We start from the raw sequence: 18,586 nt of genomic DNA, 5'->3' as shown, positions 1-18,586 counted from the left end.
GGGGACCGCTGGGGGACACCCTGGTGCAAGACGGGCCAAGAGAGGAGGCAGCCGACAGTTACTGAGGTGGTCCGCATTATGGAGTGAGGGGCAATCCGAGGCCCAGCCCCTGGCGGAGAGATTTCCCGTGTTGAAGACCCGCCGGGGGTGGACGGTGGGAAATATGAGCACGTCAAGAACTGAACTGTTATGCAAATATGTTAATGTTGTTGGTAATTTTACATTTTTCCGTGAGGTAGATGGGATGTAGTGAGCCACCCGGCCACTGCACTACATTGCAGCACAATCAACCCTCTGGGATGGGCTCGGACCAGGCGGTACAAATAAACGGCGACGTCGGCGCACATGTCTGACGGCGCGAACTGAGCAACTACACGTCAGGGTCTTATTAACCCCGCAGCACAGTTAGGCCTCCCCCAGTATATGCCCTGTTAGCAATACCCCCGTGATCCCCAGCCGTCCCCATAAACCCCAGTGCCTTACCCACAACAGGATCCAACGGGGCTCATGCCTGACCCAGCCAAACTAAAGACTCCGGTTTCTAATTTGCAATTCATATTTCATCACGGAGTCCAAAACCGCAGAACAGATCTGCAGTATAAATGCCTAATTTGCAATCGACTCCAGCTTGTTGTAGGTCTCTGGGAATGGCCGTGATTTGATGCGACCTTGTATAGCGCCTATAGCAGGAGTGTGGGGCATGCGTCAGAGAGACAGGCCTGGCATGTCAACCAGCCCCAACATTAGCCTGGCACGAGGAATACTAAACTGTGGGCACGCCTAAGCCACCCCTTTAGTGTCAGCCACGTTTGTAGCCCCTTTCTCTGCATCCTGGGGCAAGCGGTGTTTCCTCAGTAGCCCACCGGTGACTAGCTGCCTTTACCACCTGGGTACCTGTGCACTTCTCTTGGGGTGTGTGTATTCCTAGCTGGGTCTCGACTCTGCCCGGGTAATATGGGCAGCAGCCAGCTGACTTGTGTTTCCACCCCGAATGATATGCATCGTTGTCCCATCAGTTTATTTACAGCAGAGACATGTATTGCAATTACGACTTGAATGTGAACAAAAATTAGGAAAACGGTCCTAGCACCTACTGAGGCAGTAAGACGACCCCCAAATATTCCTTTAGTGCTTATGTAGTTAGGCGCTATAATGGCTTTAATATGGCGCTAATAAGCAGTGTTAGTTCATGGAGAAAGATCACAAACTCAGCAGTTCTGAGCTCATTTCCTGGCATTGATTCTAGTTCTGACCAAAGCTGATTCCCACACTTGAGGGTCACTGGAATGTGGTAGCCATGCAGAAGTGACACAGTTAGAGTGAGGGCTCTGAGCCATCTTTCCTGTCTCCTTGTTTTTTGAAGCCCTGGGTTCAAGTCTAGTGAGTTCATTTGGCCTGAGCCAAGTCTGCAGCACCCAGGCCAAAGCAGACAGCCCTGCAGCCGGACTGGCCCAGCGCCTGTGGTCCTTGTATTCCCAGGAAGTTACCGGACACTGGCCAGGAACCATCCTTGACTCCAGCTTATGCCAAAGTATTCTACGATGCCAAAGGGTTCCTGGAAGTGGATTTGTGGTTAGCACCAATTGATGTCAAAGTATTTAAGGTGCCAGATCAGGTGGGTGTTGGATGCTGTGATGGCACCCTGCGGGTTGCTCAGCATTGCGGCCAATTTATAGCACAGGACAAAAGTGGCAAACATTATCTCAAATAATTCATTAACTTGAAGTCTCTGAGGCCAACTACATCTTGGTCTCTTTTCATTCATCACATTTTCTGTGCTTTGCTGCATGTGAGAGTCTGACCAGATCTTTAACCCTTACCTATCCTGGGGGGTTCTGTTTCTCTGATTCACTGCACGCGTGAGCCCGACCAGATCTAACCGTTCCTAACCTGCTGGGAGTTTTCTATTTCTGTGCTTTACTAACTTAACACGTGTATTTGTAAAGCACACGTCACCCCCAAAGGGGCATCTTGGCGCTGAATAACAGATGCTTATTGTTACAAAGCTCAATAGTACTCATTTTAGCAACCTCAGAGAGGATGAAAGGCTGAGTGGACCCGCTGGGAAATAAACCAGTGAGTCCCTGCAGTGGATGCATTGCTGCACTAAGCCACCAGACCCGCCTAATGTGAGTCTGACCAGACCTTTAAACAACATTTCCTAACCTACTGGGGTTTCTATTTCTGTACATTACTAACTTAACACGTGTATTTGTAAAGCACACGTCACCCCCAAAGGGGCATCTTGGAGCTGAATAACAGATGTTCATTGTTACCCAACTCAATGGTACTCATTTTTTTTATCAACCTCCGAAAGGATGAAAGGCTGAGTGGACCCGCTGGGAAATTAACCCGTGAGCCCCTGCAGTGGATGCATTAGACCACGGCACAAGTCGTAAAAAAAAAAAAGAAGTGGGGGGGGGGGACACTGTCATCGGAAGTGACGTCACGACAGAAAGTGACGTCACGAAAGGTGCCGAGCTCCTCGTCCCAGAGAGGCGAAAGAGTGAAGTCCAGTTGTTTGGCAGGGGGGATGGCGTCCCCCCGGTAAAATAAGTGGGGGGACGCCATCCACCCGCGTGGTACCCCGACTCGAGCCCTGCACTAGACCTCGCCGGGCTAATGTGAGTCTGACCAGATCTTTGAACAGCAGTTCCTATCCTAGGGGGTTCTGTTTCTGGCCCGCCCAGATCTTTAGACACCAGTACCTAACCCGGAGCTTCAACGCAGGTAACACGCTCCCTGTCCAGTCTGGTGCTCAGGCATGACCCCAGCTGTGCCTGGCATGTCTCAGATGAAACCTTTGGTATTAAAGTGCGCGCTTGCCACGTCCCGGCCGCGGCTACTCCTCTGACGCTTCTTGTGATCTTCGGGAACTTGCTGGCTGCGCCGGTGACTCACTTGAACCGCGTGCAGTTCCTTCTGACTAGAAGCATTTAGTCTATTGACTCGAGCCTCCCCGGGCTCCAGAAGCGCCCCCACCTCTGCCTGCCCCCTCTCACGCCTCGAAGAGTGATGCCTTTCTCAGCGCGCACTGCCTGATTTCTCCCGGGGCCGAGGCCGCGCGCGCAGAGCTGCCGGATGTAAATGCGCGCGCTGACCCTGGCAATGCATGGATTACCCGGAGGTGCCGGAGAGAGCTGCTCTGCATGCCAATGGCCACAGGATGCATTATTTACCGATCTAGAGGCCGGGGCTTCAAAAGCAGAAATGTACCTAATGCAGAAGGATTGCCTTACCCAGTACAGATCAGTTCTGCAGCCTCTCCACCCCGGCACACCTCTACCCTGTGGGTGCATTGGCTGACCACAGCCTCCTGCCTACACTCCAGAGGTCTTCCATGGACAGCCTCTCCTGCCCATCCAATGTCAGGCAATCCATCTTGATACAGCTCATGGTGAAATAAAAAGGATGTGGCTTTACTACGAAAAAGGGGATGTTTACCCCTTGTAAAGTCTGCCCTGTATTGATGTTACAGAATATATCCGAATAAAAACAAACTAACGATAAAAACATCAAAGTTCTAGGTAATGCATTTGCATACATTATCGTTTGTGTGCAGTACAAACATATTTCGGTGTAAATGTAATTGTCATTTAAATTGAAAATGTGGTGTCTGTAATTGCTGTGCACTACCACACCATGCATACTCCACATTACGCCACACCACTCTATGCCCTTCCACTCTATGCCACGCCACTCTACCCCACAGCAATCTACACCACTCACTCCATGGCACAACACACCACTCCACCCCACTCTATGCTCCTCCACTCCACACCACTTACCCCACTCACCCGACTCCACTGTACCATACTCCAATCTACCCCACTCCATTCTACCCCACTCCACTACAGTGTACCCCAGTCTACCCCACCAGTTCTACTACTATCTACCCCAATCTCCTTCACTCCACTCTACCCACTCTAACCCAATCTACCCCACTACGATCGACCCCAGCCCATTCCACTAAGAGCCAGCCTACCCTACCCTACCCCACTCCACTCGAATCTATCCCATTCCACTCCATTCTCTCCCACTCCACTCAATCTAACCCAGTCAACTCCACCAAACTCTACTGCAATCCACTCAAATCTACCCACTCTGCTCCATTATACTCCAGTCCATCCACTCCAATGTCCCCAATCTACCCAACTCCACTCCAATCAACCTAGTCCACTTTACCCCACTCCACCGTACCATACTCCAGTCTACCTCACTCCATTCTATCCCACTCTGCTGCAGTGAAACCCCAATCTACCCCACCAGTTTTACTAACCCAATCTCCTTCACTCCACTCTACCCACTCTAACACAATCTACCCCAATCTACCCCAGTACATTCCACTAAGACCCAGCCTACCCCACTCCACTAGTCTACTCCACCCCACCCCACCCCACCCTAATCTATCTCATTCCACTCCATTCTCTCGCACTCCACTCAATCTAACCAAGTCAACCCTCCCCAACTCCACCCCAATCTACTGCAGTCCACTCAAATCTACCCCACTCTGCTCCATTACACCCCAGTCCACCCACTCCAATGTTCCCCAATCCAACCTACTCCACACCACTCTATCTAGCTCCACTCCAATCAACCCAGTCCAATTACCCCACTCCATTCCAATTTTCCCCGCTCCAAATTCCACTGTTGTCAATCCAACTCCTCCCCACTCTAATCTACCCCACTCCACCACACTCTACCTTACTCCAGTGTACCACAATCTACCCCCTGAACTCCAATCTACTGCACTCCACTCTAATCTACCCCACTCCAATCTACCACACTCCACTCTAATCTACCCCACTCCACTCTACCACATTCCACTCTAACCAAATCTACTGCACTCCATTTCATCCAATCTACCGCACTCTAATCTATCCTTATCTACTCCATTCTACTGTACTCTGTCTACCCCAATCCACCCCACTCCACCCCACCCCTCTCCAATCCAACCCACTCCAAACTACTCCATTCCAATCTACCCTACTTGAATCCACTCTAATCTACTGCACTACACTCCATGCCACTCTACCTCACTGCACTCTTCCCCAATCCATCCATCTCCACTCTACTCCACACCACTCTATTCACTCCAATCCACCCAATTGACCGCTCTCCATTCCACTCCACCCAACACACCCCATCACACTCCAATCTACCACATGCCACCCAAATTTACCCCAGTCCACCCCTTACACTCCACCCCCACCCCACCTCAATCTACACGAACATGTCCATCCCAAACTACCTTCTTTCAAGCTACTCCATCCAATCTGCCCCACTCCAATCTATCCCACTCCAAAGTACCCCACCCTAATCCAGCCCAATCTACCCCAGACAACTCTATTCCACTCCAATCTACTCTACTCCAATCTACCCCCTCCACTCAATCTACCCCAATTCGCCCACTCGTATCTATCTCACTCCAATCTACCCACTCCACCCCGTTTTACCCCACTTCACCCCATTATACCCAGTTTCCCCCAATCTACTCCACTCACCCCAATCAACACCACTCACCCACTCCAATCTACCCCACCTCATCCCAATCTACCACATACCACTCAAATCTACCTACACCAAACTATCCCAGTCTACCCCCACTCCATTCCATTCTACCCTTCCATAATCTACCCGATTCCAGTCTATCCAATTCCACTCTAATCTACCCCAATCCACACCACTGCCCTCTTCCTCAAAATACCCCACTCCAATGTACCCCAATATATCCCACTCCACCCCAGTCTACCTCGATCAACCCTACTACTGTCTACCCCGATCAACCTTACTACGGTCTACCCTGATCAACCTTACTACTGTCTACCCCGATCAACCTTACTACTGTCTACCCCGATCAACCCTACTACTGTCTACCCCACTCCAATCTACCGCACTCTAATCTACCCCACTCTACTCCTCTCCAGTCTACCCCAATTCAGTCTACCCTACTTCAAACTACCATGCTAATCCTCTCAACTCCCCCCTCTCCAATCTACCCCACTACACCCCCAACTCAAATCTACCCTATTCCACCCACTCCATTCTACCCTACTCTACCCCACTCCAATATAAGCCAATCCACCCAACTCCACCCGATTTTACTTCACCCCAAATTTACCCCACTCCAATCTACCCTTCTTCTCCCCACTCCACTCCATTAACTTTGAGCCATGCTGAACATCAGCCACGCTGGTGTACATAATGGCTATAACTCATTGCCAACGGCAATAGGTCTCCATTGGCTTTGCCAATACTTGTTATGTATGTATGCATGCAGGCTTCCGTCCCCACATAACTCCTGCCTTTCTCTTGGTTCTTTGGTTTTGCTCCAGCTTTGGTTAACTTTTATTAAAATATAATTCTGTTTTAATTACACTATGCACTCTGCTGCCACTATTCTTCTTCCAGGGTGATTGTGGTGCGCGAGGAGGCGTCCTGGCAGGAAGTGAGTCTGGTTTACTTCCGGGTGGCCGCTGCCTGGATAGCCTCATTAGTTCACATTACAACAATCCACCCTTCCTTTGCTGTCCCGCCAAACACGGCCCCCTCCGCGGGCTCCCCGCCCCCTTGACTGCTTCGTTTTAACTCAAAGTTCCTCTTTTCAGTTGACCGTGGCAACTCCTGACTTGTAAATGACTGCTCCCTTGAAGCGTTATTCCGTGCATGGGACTTATAAAGGCAGTTGGGGTAATTGTTTGCTAATATACTGGTGGTGTTCACATTCATAGCAACGTGTTTTACACTTTAAAACCAAGGTGTCCAATGCAGTGTCAACGAGTTTGATGAATGCCAGACCTCCAGGGTACATTTGTATACAATAAATGGAAATGGGAGATATGCTTAATTTGAGCGGGTTGTTTTCAGTGCTTGGCACCAGCACTTTGTCAACACCGGCACTCATGAATGACTGCCTGCCACACGGTGGCGCTGTTTGTCTAGTTTTGTGAGGAATACAACCATTGTTGTTTAATAATTCAACATAGTTTACAAATGATTAACACCTGCCACCCACAGCTATAAGAATAGCTCAGGCTTCAGGTATTGGTCATTTGTAATGTATATGAATCGTCTTAATTGACACACTTGTAGGTTTGTGATGGTTAGTAGTTGTATTGGTACTGACATTGGTAGCACCGACACAGGCAATGGGTGGTGCAACCGCAGTGGTCCCCTGGTAAGGTCCCTGGTACTTAATTTTTTTTCTTTTACAATTTAAGCACTAGAAGGCTTTTATGACCAGTTCTGGCCTAAGACATGATTTCTTAACAGAGCATTAGCTGTCAATTGTATGTCTCATTTTTGTCTCCAAATGTTCTTGAAGATATTTAGATTAAAAAACACCCACTTAAATTTTGTGTTTGAAAAAACGCCGCCTGCTGTTGTCCAGCCCTTTGATGATTAATGCTTTTTTTAAATGAATGATTTTTTGTTTGCAGCTTACCAGGCAGCATCCAGCCTTGGACAAGACCCAACGAACGACTGCAATGACAACCAGAGGGTTGTGCGAACCATTATTCAGAGGCGTGGACAGAACGAACCAATGCTGGGGGCGGACTACCGCCAGCGCAAGATCACACTGCGCGACCGTGAGTAGAGGCTGTCATGGGAGCAAACTCCATCGCTACTCAGCCAGAGAATAGTCTCCACTACTTAGGGTACTCATGAAAAGTACTGGTACTGCGCCTAGAAACCAAAATCCAGTACAGGGCGCTATGAAAATGCATTGATTCACTTTCTAATTGATTTTCTTATGATATTGTTTCTGTAGCGTTCTAATGCCTTAATAGAAAAGAAAGCAATTCATTTGTAAAGTGCTCCGTTTCAAAAACCCACTGTCCAGAAGTGAGAAACTACTAGTTCCATCCCAAAGCTAGCTGGGTGTTTGATCACCATTTGCTACTAACATTTCTGGCACTACAGAATACTTAGTTATAACTAGGGCTTCCTGTTGTATGGTATGTGTTTTTTGACATTTCCAAGTGTATTTAACTATTTTTATTTTTTGGGTCTGCCGTTAGCCATAACCTTTTGATTGTAATATATTTATAGTTCACTATATGCTTATTTTTTTGCCAGCACTCTTCATCCATTGGCCAGCTGTTCTTTCTGTCATTACTTTATTCTCCCACCCTCTGTAAAATTGCTTAAGGATGCGCCCTTTCACAGGGGTCCATCTGCGCACAAATAGTTCCCTTCAGTGCCAGGGACTACTGTTGACCTGTGTGCTTTTTGAGTGCCAAAATAATTTCTGCTTTGAGCCAGTGCTATCTTTTTAGATTAAGGAGAGCCCAACGCTTTCCCCATAGTAAGAGTCTTCAATAACTATGACAAAAGGAAACCAGCATTAACAAACCCTACATCCTGACAGCCAAGACCTACTGGCTTTGACAGTGCTGGATTATCATCCTATTGGTATTCATCCATATTTTTGTTTGTGTGCTGAAACAAAATGATGTTGCAAGTAGTATATTTGGTTGTTTATTTTACACATAAATAGACCCGTCCCACTGTGAGATCTGCAGGAAGTTACCGTTCTAAGCGCTTTACGTTAAAGTAGTCCCATCTCCAGGGAGCAGCATCACTGCAGTAGTAGTACTGCACCTATGTAAAGCTCTTTAGGCTTTGTTAGAAAAACGAATCGTTTTAAAAATCTGTATAATATTACCATTTGCTTTTATTTTATCTCAGAACATATGTCACAAATAAACGTAGCTTCTCTGGGTCTTCAAACAAAATAATGCATGGTTGTGATAATGCGTAGTGCGGTAGATAGATAACCTGTTGCATGATAGATAGCGTAGGTGTTTACAGAGATTGGAGATGAACGAGAAATACTCAGACGTTGAGCCGGCTGGTGCATTTCTTATTCTTTCTTCACTGACTCTTGAAACTACTCAGAGCTATAATGTGCATCAGGCGCTAGATAGACAATTCGAAAGAAGTGCTCCTGGAGGTATTCTACCTTTACTACGCGGTCATTACTTCGTATTACTATTACTGCGCATATTCTAGTTGGCAGATGCCATTGCTTAGCATGCATTTACGTAGCATGCATTTACTACGCATGTTTCATTAGTTAACATGCACTTACTTTGCATAATGGAGTTATTGTGCAAATTATGTTGCGTTTAGGTTTTGGGCTGCTGGGGTAATTTTAGGGTTTTGGGGTGTAGGGGGTAATTTTAGGGTTCAGGGTGCTTTTAGGTTATGTGGTACTGTGGTATTTTTAGGGGTCGGGGTGGGTTAGGGTTTTGGGGTTTTGGGGTATTTTGAAGGTTCAGGGTGCTTTTAAGGTTTTGGGGTGCTGTGGTATTTTTGGGGTTAAGGGTGTGTTTAGGTTTTGGGGTACTGGGGTATTTTTATGGGTCAGGGTGAATTAGGGATTTGGGGTGTAGGGGGTATTTTTAGGGTTCAGGGTGTGTTTGGTTTTGGGGCGCTGGGGTAATTTTGGGGTTCAGGGTGCTTTTAGGTTTTGGGGTGGTGGGATAATTTTAGAGGTCAGGTTTGGTTAGGGTTTTGGGGTGTTGGGGGTAATTTTAGGGTTTGGTGTGTGTAGGGGTTTTGGGGTGCTAGGGTATGTTTTGAGTTCAGGGTGCGTTTAGGTTTTAGGGTGCTGATATATTTGTAGGGGTCAGGGTGAGATAGGGTTTCAGGGTGTAGGGGGTATTTTTAGGGTTCAGGGTGTGTGCCAGGGGATAGGTTACTATTACGATACATTTTTTGTTTTAAAGTACCAGTAACGCGTTGTAATGGTATGCGTAATTATTAACTGCGAAGTAAAAGCATTTTTAATACATTTGTATATATACTAGCAGCCCGTCCCAACGTTGTCCGGGTATGAATTGCTGCCGGCCAGTAGTATATTGTTTCGTAGGATTTCATTTTGATAGCAATTCTTATCTGTGACAGGCCTGTGAAACGCTACGATTCACAGTGCACTGCTGATGCACTTAAGAGTGCGCGTTCAGTAGTGTGTGAACTCGAGTTTATATAATACAGGGGTATTTTAGGGTTCAGGGGTAGGTTTGGGTTTTGGGGTACAGGGGTATTTTTAGGGTTCAGGGGTATGTTTGGGTTTTGAGGTACAGGGGTATTTATAGGGTTCAGGGCTAGGTTTTGGTTTTGGGGTACAGGGGTATTTTTAGGGTTTAGGGATAGGTTTGGGTTTTGGGGTACAGGGTATATTTATAGGGTTAAGATGGGTTAGTGTTGAAGGGTGTTGGGGTATTTTATAGAGTAAGGGTGGGTTATGATTATGGGGTGCAGGGGTATTTAAAGTAGGGGTGGGTGGAATTGGCGTGAACTTGGTACAATAAATCCACAATATTTTGTTCCGTCAGATTTCCAATTATTAAAACAGAAGCCTCATATATTCAAGGTAAAATAACAAGTATTTCTACATGCTAACATGCATATAGTCATTTCACAAAAGTGAAATTAGCTTCCAGCAAGCAGTGAGAGAGGTGATGATTTTGAGATCAAGCCCCTGCAAACCATAATGGGACGAGATTAGCAGTGGGAAGTGAATATTATCGTATCCAAATAATTATACAAAGAGCTGCAGTTCACCTCGTTCTGCCCAGTTGTCCCCAAGAGGCAAATGCAACAGCATTTAAAATATTATACATCAAGCTGCAGTTCACCTCATGGTCCCTAGATGTCCCTGATGAGGCAAATGCAATAGCATTTAAAATATTACACATCAAGCTGCAGTTCACCTCATGTCCCTAGATGTCCCTGATGATGCAAATGCAATAGCATTTAAAATATTATATATCAAGCTGCAGTTCCCCTCGCCGTCCCCAGAGGTCCCTGATGAGGCAAATGCAATAGCATTTAAAATATTACACATCAAGCTGCAGCTCACCTCGTCGTCCCAAGATGTCCCTGATGAGTAAAATTCCAAAACATTGAAACCCTTTCATGAATGCTAAAAATTATGCTAAGCTTATCCCATAATGCTTTGCAGGGCCTTTTAGTTGTATTTTTGCCCATAACTGTGCTTGGGGTGGTTCTAAGAGAATGGGACCTCCACTGAATTACAATTTAAAGGGAGCAGGAATGTATAGAACCTGGGAAGAAAAAACAACACTCGTGACGGAATGCCCCCAGCGATTGTCACGCCCCCAGCACACACCCACATCACAATGCAGACACGCCCACAAGGGACTACTTTGCTGGCACGGTTCTTTTGCATTTTAAATGTATATGGTGGGCGTCTGCATAGCCTATGTCCTTCTGCTGCAACTGCCCTTTCCAACGCTGTATTGGGTGTTGTGATTGGTGCTGTGGTTCCCGAGTTTACCTGGCCAAAAGGTGCAAGTTCTCTCTTTATAATAGTAGTATAGATATTTGACAAACAGTACAATGCTTTTCTTTTACTTCGCAGCTAAGCACTACTTCCTACCAAATGACCATTGTCCTGATGATGACATGAAATCAATCAGGTTGAAACTCTTTCCACTGCCGAGCATAGAACTTTGGCGCTGTTGTGGTCAATTTATTTAATCTGCCTTCCAAAACATGAACATTGTATATATCTTTTTGTAAATCTTGACCACATTCTTCTTATTTTTTTTCGCAGTTCATGTCGCTCCCATCACTGTTTTTATATTTCCCCTCTTTTTCAATGATTTCCAGTCGAAACATTGTTGTATGTAATAAACCTTACCCTGTTTCACGGGTCCCTACTCCTGTATTTGTTTCTTTGTCAGATTTAACCTGGCAGTTCTGATTTTTGGATACCAAACCAAATTTCTCTCTATTAATGTAAGAAATTTGACTTTTATTACAGTATATTTAGTTCCTGTTCTTCGCGCAGTTTCAGCGCTTCAGTTCCCTGAGTGGCTCAAAAGTGTTTGCAGTAATGTCCGCAAATTGCTGGATTTGTTGGATTTCTTGATGATCCAGTTCTTAAAAGAAATTTGTGTTGGGCTATAACAGCTGTTCATTCAAGATCTTGACGCTGCTCTCTGGAGATTTGCTTTTGGAAAGCATTACATACATGTTGCTATTCTTAGGGCCTTGTTTAGGACTTTTTAAAGAGATTTGTGGTACCTGGTAGCACCTTCACAGGGGACTGTAGGTCTGATAATCACATTGATTACATTGACTTCGTTCTGAAAGGGGATAGCCTTCATCTTCAGTACTGGGGGCTACGCTCCCAGTTTGCCGACTCCTTCCTGCGGCTTCTCTCAATAGTGTTTCTCATGTTGAGTTTAAAGTCTTGTGTCACGCCTAGGGAGGAGGACTTGTTGGAGTACTATATGAACGACTCTCAACAGTTCCGTCTTCAAGATTATTGTAACATATTACACCATTTAGTATCATCACAGGACATTCCCAGCCCAAGTTAGCTCCTCCTTGCCGTGGGTCCTTCAGCAAGTGATTATCAGTGAATCCCACCCATTCTCTTTAAGAACATTTTACAAGTGCCACATCACCTGACCATCACTAGGAAGAGCCCAAAACGGTACCGTCTTCCTGTTTATTGCATCTCCATTGAGCTGGATCTGTGGATCTCATATTTGTTCTTCTGAGCAGTGATGTTGTTTCAAGTTGTTGTTGTTGAGTCATACTGACTGGGTGCAGTCTGTTAGCCCATTAAGTGCTCCTGTCAGCCAACGGCCGTCGCAAGCACTTCCTCCGTAGTGCTGCGCACGTCTGTTAGCCGACGCGGCCCCCCACTCTTTAAAACCGCCACACAACGGCGGAATTTGCACCGCAGTTAAGCGGTTAGAAAGGAGCAGAATCAGCGCATTGCAGGACCTTGTATAGCAGCTTCGTGTAGGCGTTGAATGACGATGGGGCAGTGTGGGAGGCTATGTTGAAGGCGTTGGATAGGTCTAGTAGGACGAGGGCAGTGGTGTCTCCTCTGTTGAAGATCATTCGGTGGTCGTCTGTTGCGGCGTTGCGGGTAGTCTCTGTGCTGTAGTTGGGTCTGAATCCAGATTGAGTGGTGTTGAGGAGGTGCTTGTCGCTGAAGTAGGCGGTTTAGTAGTTTGTTGATGATTTTCTCCAAGTTGTGTTGAGTGCACGCACTGATGTCTAATTAAATTATTATGATATGATATAGGGGAATTTATCGTGCTAAAACCCGTCAGACACCCAAAAATTAGTGTGCACTTATTGGTTAAATAAATACAGCACTAGCCAATCAATATCTGAAGGCAAAGCAACAAAATATATTCATTCATAAATGTCTGGCAAGTACAATATCTTTATTTCAATCTTCATTAAATGGCGAAATTCAATAATCTTCTAACTTGGTGCAGCAAATCACAATACAGTTTCCTATCTGGTGTATCCTTTCACTACAGCCGACACGTGTTTTGCTGTTATACTGTTTTATCAAGGCATAAGAACATGTTAACATTGCATAAGTAGCTTTTCAATAGTACATCTATTTCTGGTTAGTTCTTCAATTAATTCATTATTCCCCCATGATAAAGTTTAGGTAATCCAGTGTCAGAACACATTAATTACATTCCCATGTATAAAACAAAAAAGTATGACATTGGGCTTTCTGATATTTTTATCTATACTACTATTATAAAGAGAGAACTTGCACCTTTTGGCCAGGTAAACTCGGGAACCACAGCACCAATCACAACACCCAATACAGCGTTGGAAAGGGCAGTTGCAGCAGAAGGACATAGGCTATGCAGACGCCCACCATATACATTTAAAATGCAAAAGAACCGTGCCAGCAAAGTAGTCCCTTGTGGGCGTGTCTGCATTGTGCTGTGGGTGTGTGCTGGGGGCGTGACAATCGCTGTGGGCATTCCGTCACAAGTGTTGTTTTTTCTTCCCAGGTTCTATACATTCCTGCTCCCTTTAAATTGTAATTCAGTGGAGGTCCCATTCTCTTAGAACCACCCCAAGCACAGTTATGGGCAAAAATACAACTAAAAGGCTCTGCAAAGCATTATGGGATAAGCTTAGCATAATTTTTAGCATTCATGAAAGGGTTTCAATGTTTTGGAATTTTACTCATCAGGGACATCTTGGGACGACGAGGTGAACTGCAGCTTGATGTGTAATATTTTAAATGCTATTGCATTTGCCTCATCAGGGACCTCTAGGGACGGCGAGGGGAACTGCAGCTTGATATATAATATTTTAAATGCTATTGCATTTGCATCATCAGGGACATCTAGGGACATGAGGTGAACTGCAGCTTGATGTGCAATATTTTAAATGCTATTGCATTTGCCTCATCAGGGACATCTAGGGACCATGAGGTGAACTGCAGCTTGATGTATAATATTTTAAATGCTATTGCATTTGCCTCTTGGGGACAACTGGGCAGAACGAGGTGAACTGCAGCTCTTTGTATAATTATTTGGATACGATAATATTCACTTCCCACTGCTAATCTCGTCCCATAATGGTTTGCAGGGGCTTGATCTCAAAATCATCACCTCTCTCACTGCTTGCTGGAAGCTAATTTCACTTTTGTGAAATGACTATATGCATTTTAGCATGTAGAAATACTTGTTATTTTACCTTGAATATATGAGGCTTCTGTTTCAATAATTAGAAATCTGACGGAACAAAATATTGTGGATTTATTGTACCAAGTTCATGCCAATTCCGCCCACCCCTACTTTAAATACCCCTGCACCCCATAATCATAACCCACCCTTACTCTATAAAATACCCCAACACCCTTCAACACTAACCCATCTTAACCCTATAAATATACCCTGTACCCCAAAACCCAAACCTATCCCTAAACCCTAAAAATACCCCTGTACCCCAAAACCAAAACCTAGCCCTGAACCCTATAAATACCCCTGTACCTCAAAACCCAAACATACCCCTGAACCCTAAATACCCCTGTACCCCAAAACCCAAACCTACCCCTGAACCCTAAAATACCCCTGTATTATATAAACTCGAGTTCACACACTACCGAACGCGCACTCTTAAGTGCATCAGCAGTGCACTGTGAATCGTAGTGTTTCACAGGCCTGTCACAGATACGAAATGCTATCAAAATGAAATCCTACGAAACAATATACTACTGGCCGGCAGCAATTCATACCCGGACGTCGGGACGGGCTGCTAGTATATATATATTTATATATTTGCATCCAATTATTGATTTGATTCTTTTAACCTTAATCACACCTTAAGGGGTACTGGTGTTGTGAAGCTTCTTCGCCGGCCTAACCACTCTGTTTCTCAAAAATTGACATGATCCAAATGTGAAAATATAGCAGCGCAGCTTTATTTTTTATTCATGAATAGCAAAATAAATAAAAAGATAAACGGAGAATAAATGAGCAATATACATGGATCAATATAGTTGGACATGTAAAAAAGTAAATAAGCAAAAGTCATACTTATAATGTCCACTACTCTGAACAGCAGAAGAGTATTAGTTACAGAATTCTAACTTTGTTTATCAGAAAACATTGCTGAAACCGAGTATCAGAGTTGTTGCGAAGTGGTAGGTTACTTCTTTTGGAGACGCTTTGATTAGCTGGATAGTAGATGTATAGGACAGTGGTGAGCAGTGTCGGCTGGTGACATTTGAAAGTGACGGGTCGTAAAAGTTAGTTATGGCTTTTATGTAGCGAGCGACACAAGCAGACTTAATGAACAAACATAGGGCCCGGGGTGGGTCCTTCTCCTGAGAAAAAAATTAAAAAAAGATTAGCAAATGGTGCATTGTGAAGCAAACAAATTTAGTGCTAAAGCAAGGCTTATAAAACAGAACGTATAGCCTTGAAATATTAAACACATTAAAAACTGCTCCATATCTTACTGTATTCATATGTTCAACTGTTAGTGATTGAATCAATCTTCATTGTAAAATATATTTCAATATTCTTCACAATAGAGAATAAAAACAGTATTATTACGAACATATCTACAAATATTCCATAAAAACAGCATTTTGATTACACTTCCTTAAGACAACAGTGATCTTAATCTAAAAAGTTACTGTAATGTGCAATTTGTACAGTGCAACAACTTTAGCCCTTTAGAGTGTGTGCTCGCCCAGTGTCTTGCACTGCATGTGGCATCAACATTGGAAGAAAATAATCTCACCAGGCTTTTGGAAGCACCCACAGCTGCTGGCTGTAATTAGTCTGATAGAAAATTGTGCAGACGGGTATTTAAGTGGGATTAGAAAAGTGGGGGCTCGCTTAAAGAGAACATGTAAAATACATTTCTGCGATTCCCTTAGTGTGCCACCCGACCTGTATTTTGGTTTCTCTCCCAAGATGTAATTCCACCCAGATATATAGCACAACAACTGACATACCTAAAACCGTTCGGTGCGTTTGGCTTTGTCGATTTAGCTGCTCAAGATAAATGAGCAACCAGAATGATTTGTCATAAATAATTAACATTGGAAATTTTTCAATTTTGAAATTGTGAGTCTGTGAATTAAATAAAATTGATGTCTGTGCAAGAGTTTTGGCCTTCAGTTATGTGCACTTTATGTTAGATATGCATGTTCTTTTTCTCTGCACATCTTGTCGATCTTCAATCACCTCTCTTTCCTCTTCAGCACCCTCCTTGCACTATTCCTCGAATGCATTTCCTCACATCTACCTCGCTTTACACTTCCAAACATACACAACACTCGCTCACATTTACGCAGTTCATTTCATTTTGCTTTTGCCTTGTACATATTTTGACATCTGTGTACCCCCTTCACACCCATTTAATTTGAATTACAATTGCAACTGGAATACATGGTCATTGTTGTGCGCGCTCTGTAGACGCCAGCCCACTGACAGGCACTTCAGCCTCCACGCCAGCGCTTTCAAACAAAGCCCCTCCGAAACACCTGGCACAAGTATACGCTATGCAAGAGCCATAAGATGCACACAAAATACAGAAACACAGTATAATGAATTGGAGAATATTTTGGGAATGCGAGATTAAGTAAAACGTGAAATAAGAGAGAAACTAAGTCTAACATGCATTACCTTAACGTTTTCAACATTCATTGCTCGTAAATCAATTCATAATTTTGGCATTAATGTGAAGGGCATGAAGATGGGACCATTTTTATCACCATGCAGCAAATAACTGTCTCTACTATAAGCACATATTTTTAGGTTTCGCCTGGCGTTAATGCGCAAGCAGTTCGCGCAGGCGAAATCCTAATGATTACAATATGGGATATAGGAACGTCCCCCGGCTCCCATTGGTTAGCTACATAAATGGAGGCTAGCCATTGGAAGCCGGATCTGTCCGTCAAGGCCGGACCAGATTCGTGGGCGTTCCCGCGATTTCTTCCCTCCCCGATCGTCATCGCGGCGGTGGGCAGAGTTTCGTTTTTTTTTAATGTGTTTGTTTTCGCCATTCTGCGGCCGACAGCTGCCGGAGGAAGTCCAGGTGAGTGCCTTCCTTGCCGTTTCCTCCCCCCTCCCGCTGTCCGTGTGCCTGCCTGCCCCCTCCCGCTGTCCCTGTGCCTGCCCGCCCTCCTTGCGTTTCCTCCCCCCTCCCGCTGTCCGTGTGCCTGCCCGCCCCCCTCCCGCTGTCCCTGTGCCTGCCCACCCCCTCCCGTGCCATGAAAGCCTGTATGCCGCATGTAGGACATATTCAGACCATTGCAGAAATGACTGCAGTTAACGTTAATACCAGCCAAGCCCCATCCGCATTCCAGACATGTTCTAGCTGGGGCCCTCATTTGGGAACAGAGTAGGCTGAGCCGTATCCAGGTTGACACCTCTCTCGTTTTAATTTCTGTCGGGAACTGGCACCACGCAATGTGTTATCTGCTGAGAATAATACCAGGTTCTTTTAGACCAGCAGGGACTCACACGCCTTCTTTGCATCTCCTCCTAAAAGCACTAAGGCGCTCCTCCACTCCATTCCTTCACTGCAGAGATGGACAGAGACTTCTCTTGCCTACGGTAGGGGCTGAGAGGCACTCTCTCTCTTTACATGGACTGATACCATCTTTCTCTTCTTTTGCTCATGCTAACATCAACACAGTCTTCCTTTCTCTGCAGGTATGGGTACACTCACCTTCCTTCCAGGTCCTGATGGTTGTTCTGCCTGCAGCTCTGACCCTGCGTATTGCTTCTTTCCCTTCAGGGGCAAAAATCTCTCTTCATTTCCCTACAGGGGGATGACTTCCACCTCAATACACTTCACAATCCTCGCCCCATAACCCCCAGCACTTGAAAAATGCAGAGTACCAGTTGTGGCGGCTTCCAGCTTTATCCAGTTGCTGGCTTATCAATTTGGACATCTAATTGTTTGTGATGGAGAAATGTAACACAAAGTGTTATGGTTTGGCTTGTCAAGTTTTGAGCAAGTCCATTCTCGATTGAAAGATAAACAAGTTTTGAGCAAGTCCATTCTCGATTGAAAGATAAAAAGGGGTTATCAAAAAAGTTGTGTTCGAATTTAAGCTTACATAAGTATTGCTGCTCTCCAAAAAAAACTGTTGAAAGGAATTAAACCACACTTGGCATAAAGCTAGATTGCTACTCAGTATAGTTTCTTATTGTGGTTCAGGTTAAATCCATTTATTATTTTTTGCGATATTTGTATCACAAAAAAAGTATCAGGAGGCCTTCATTGGTTTCAATGAACTGCACATCTT

The 18,586-nt window shown here is 45.0% G+C and overlaps 1 protein-coding gene across 1 annotated transcript in view; it reads left to right on the top strand.

Moving 5' to 3' along the window:
* Positions 1-18,586, top strand: part of ILDR1 (immunoglobulin like domain containing receptor 1) — a 232,494-nt gene that overhangs the window by 131,205 nt on the left and 82,703 nt on the right. The window contains exon 3 of the mRNA XM_086935537.1: positions 7,440-7,589. Coding sequence (XP_086791663.1) covers positions 7,440-7,589 — 150 coding nt within the window. The remainder of the gene's footprint in view (positions 1-7,439; positions 7,590-18,586) is intronic.

This window comes from Lissotriton vulgaris, chromosome 8 (genome assembly GCF_964263255.1).
Source record: "Lissotriton vulgaris chromosome 8, aLisVul1.2, whole genome shotgun sequence".
NCBI lineage: Eukaryota > Metazoa > Chordata > Amphibia > Caudata > Salamandridae > Lissotriton > Lissotriton vulgaris.
The sequence above is the reverse complement of the archived record's forward strand: the minus strand, read 5'-3'. Positions and strand labels throughout refer to the sequence as shown.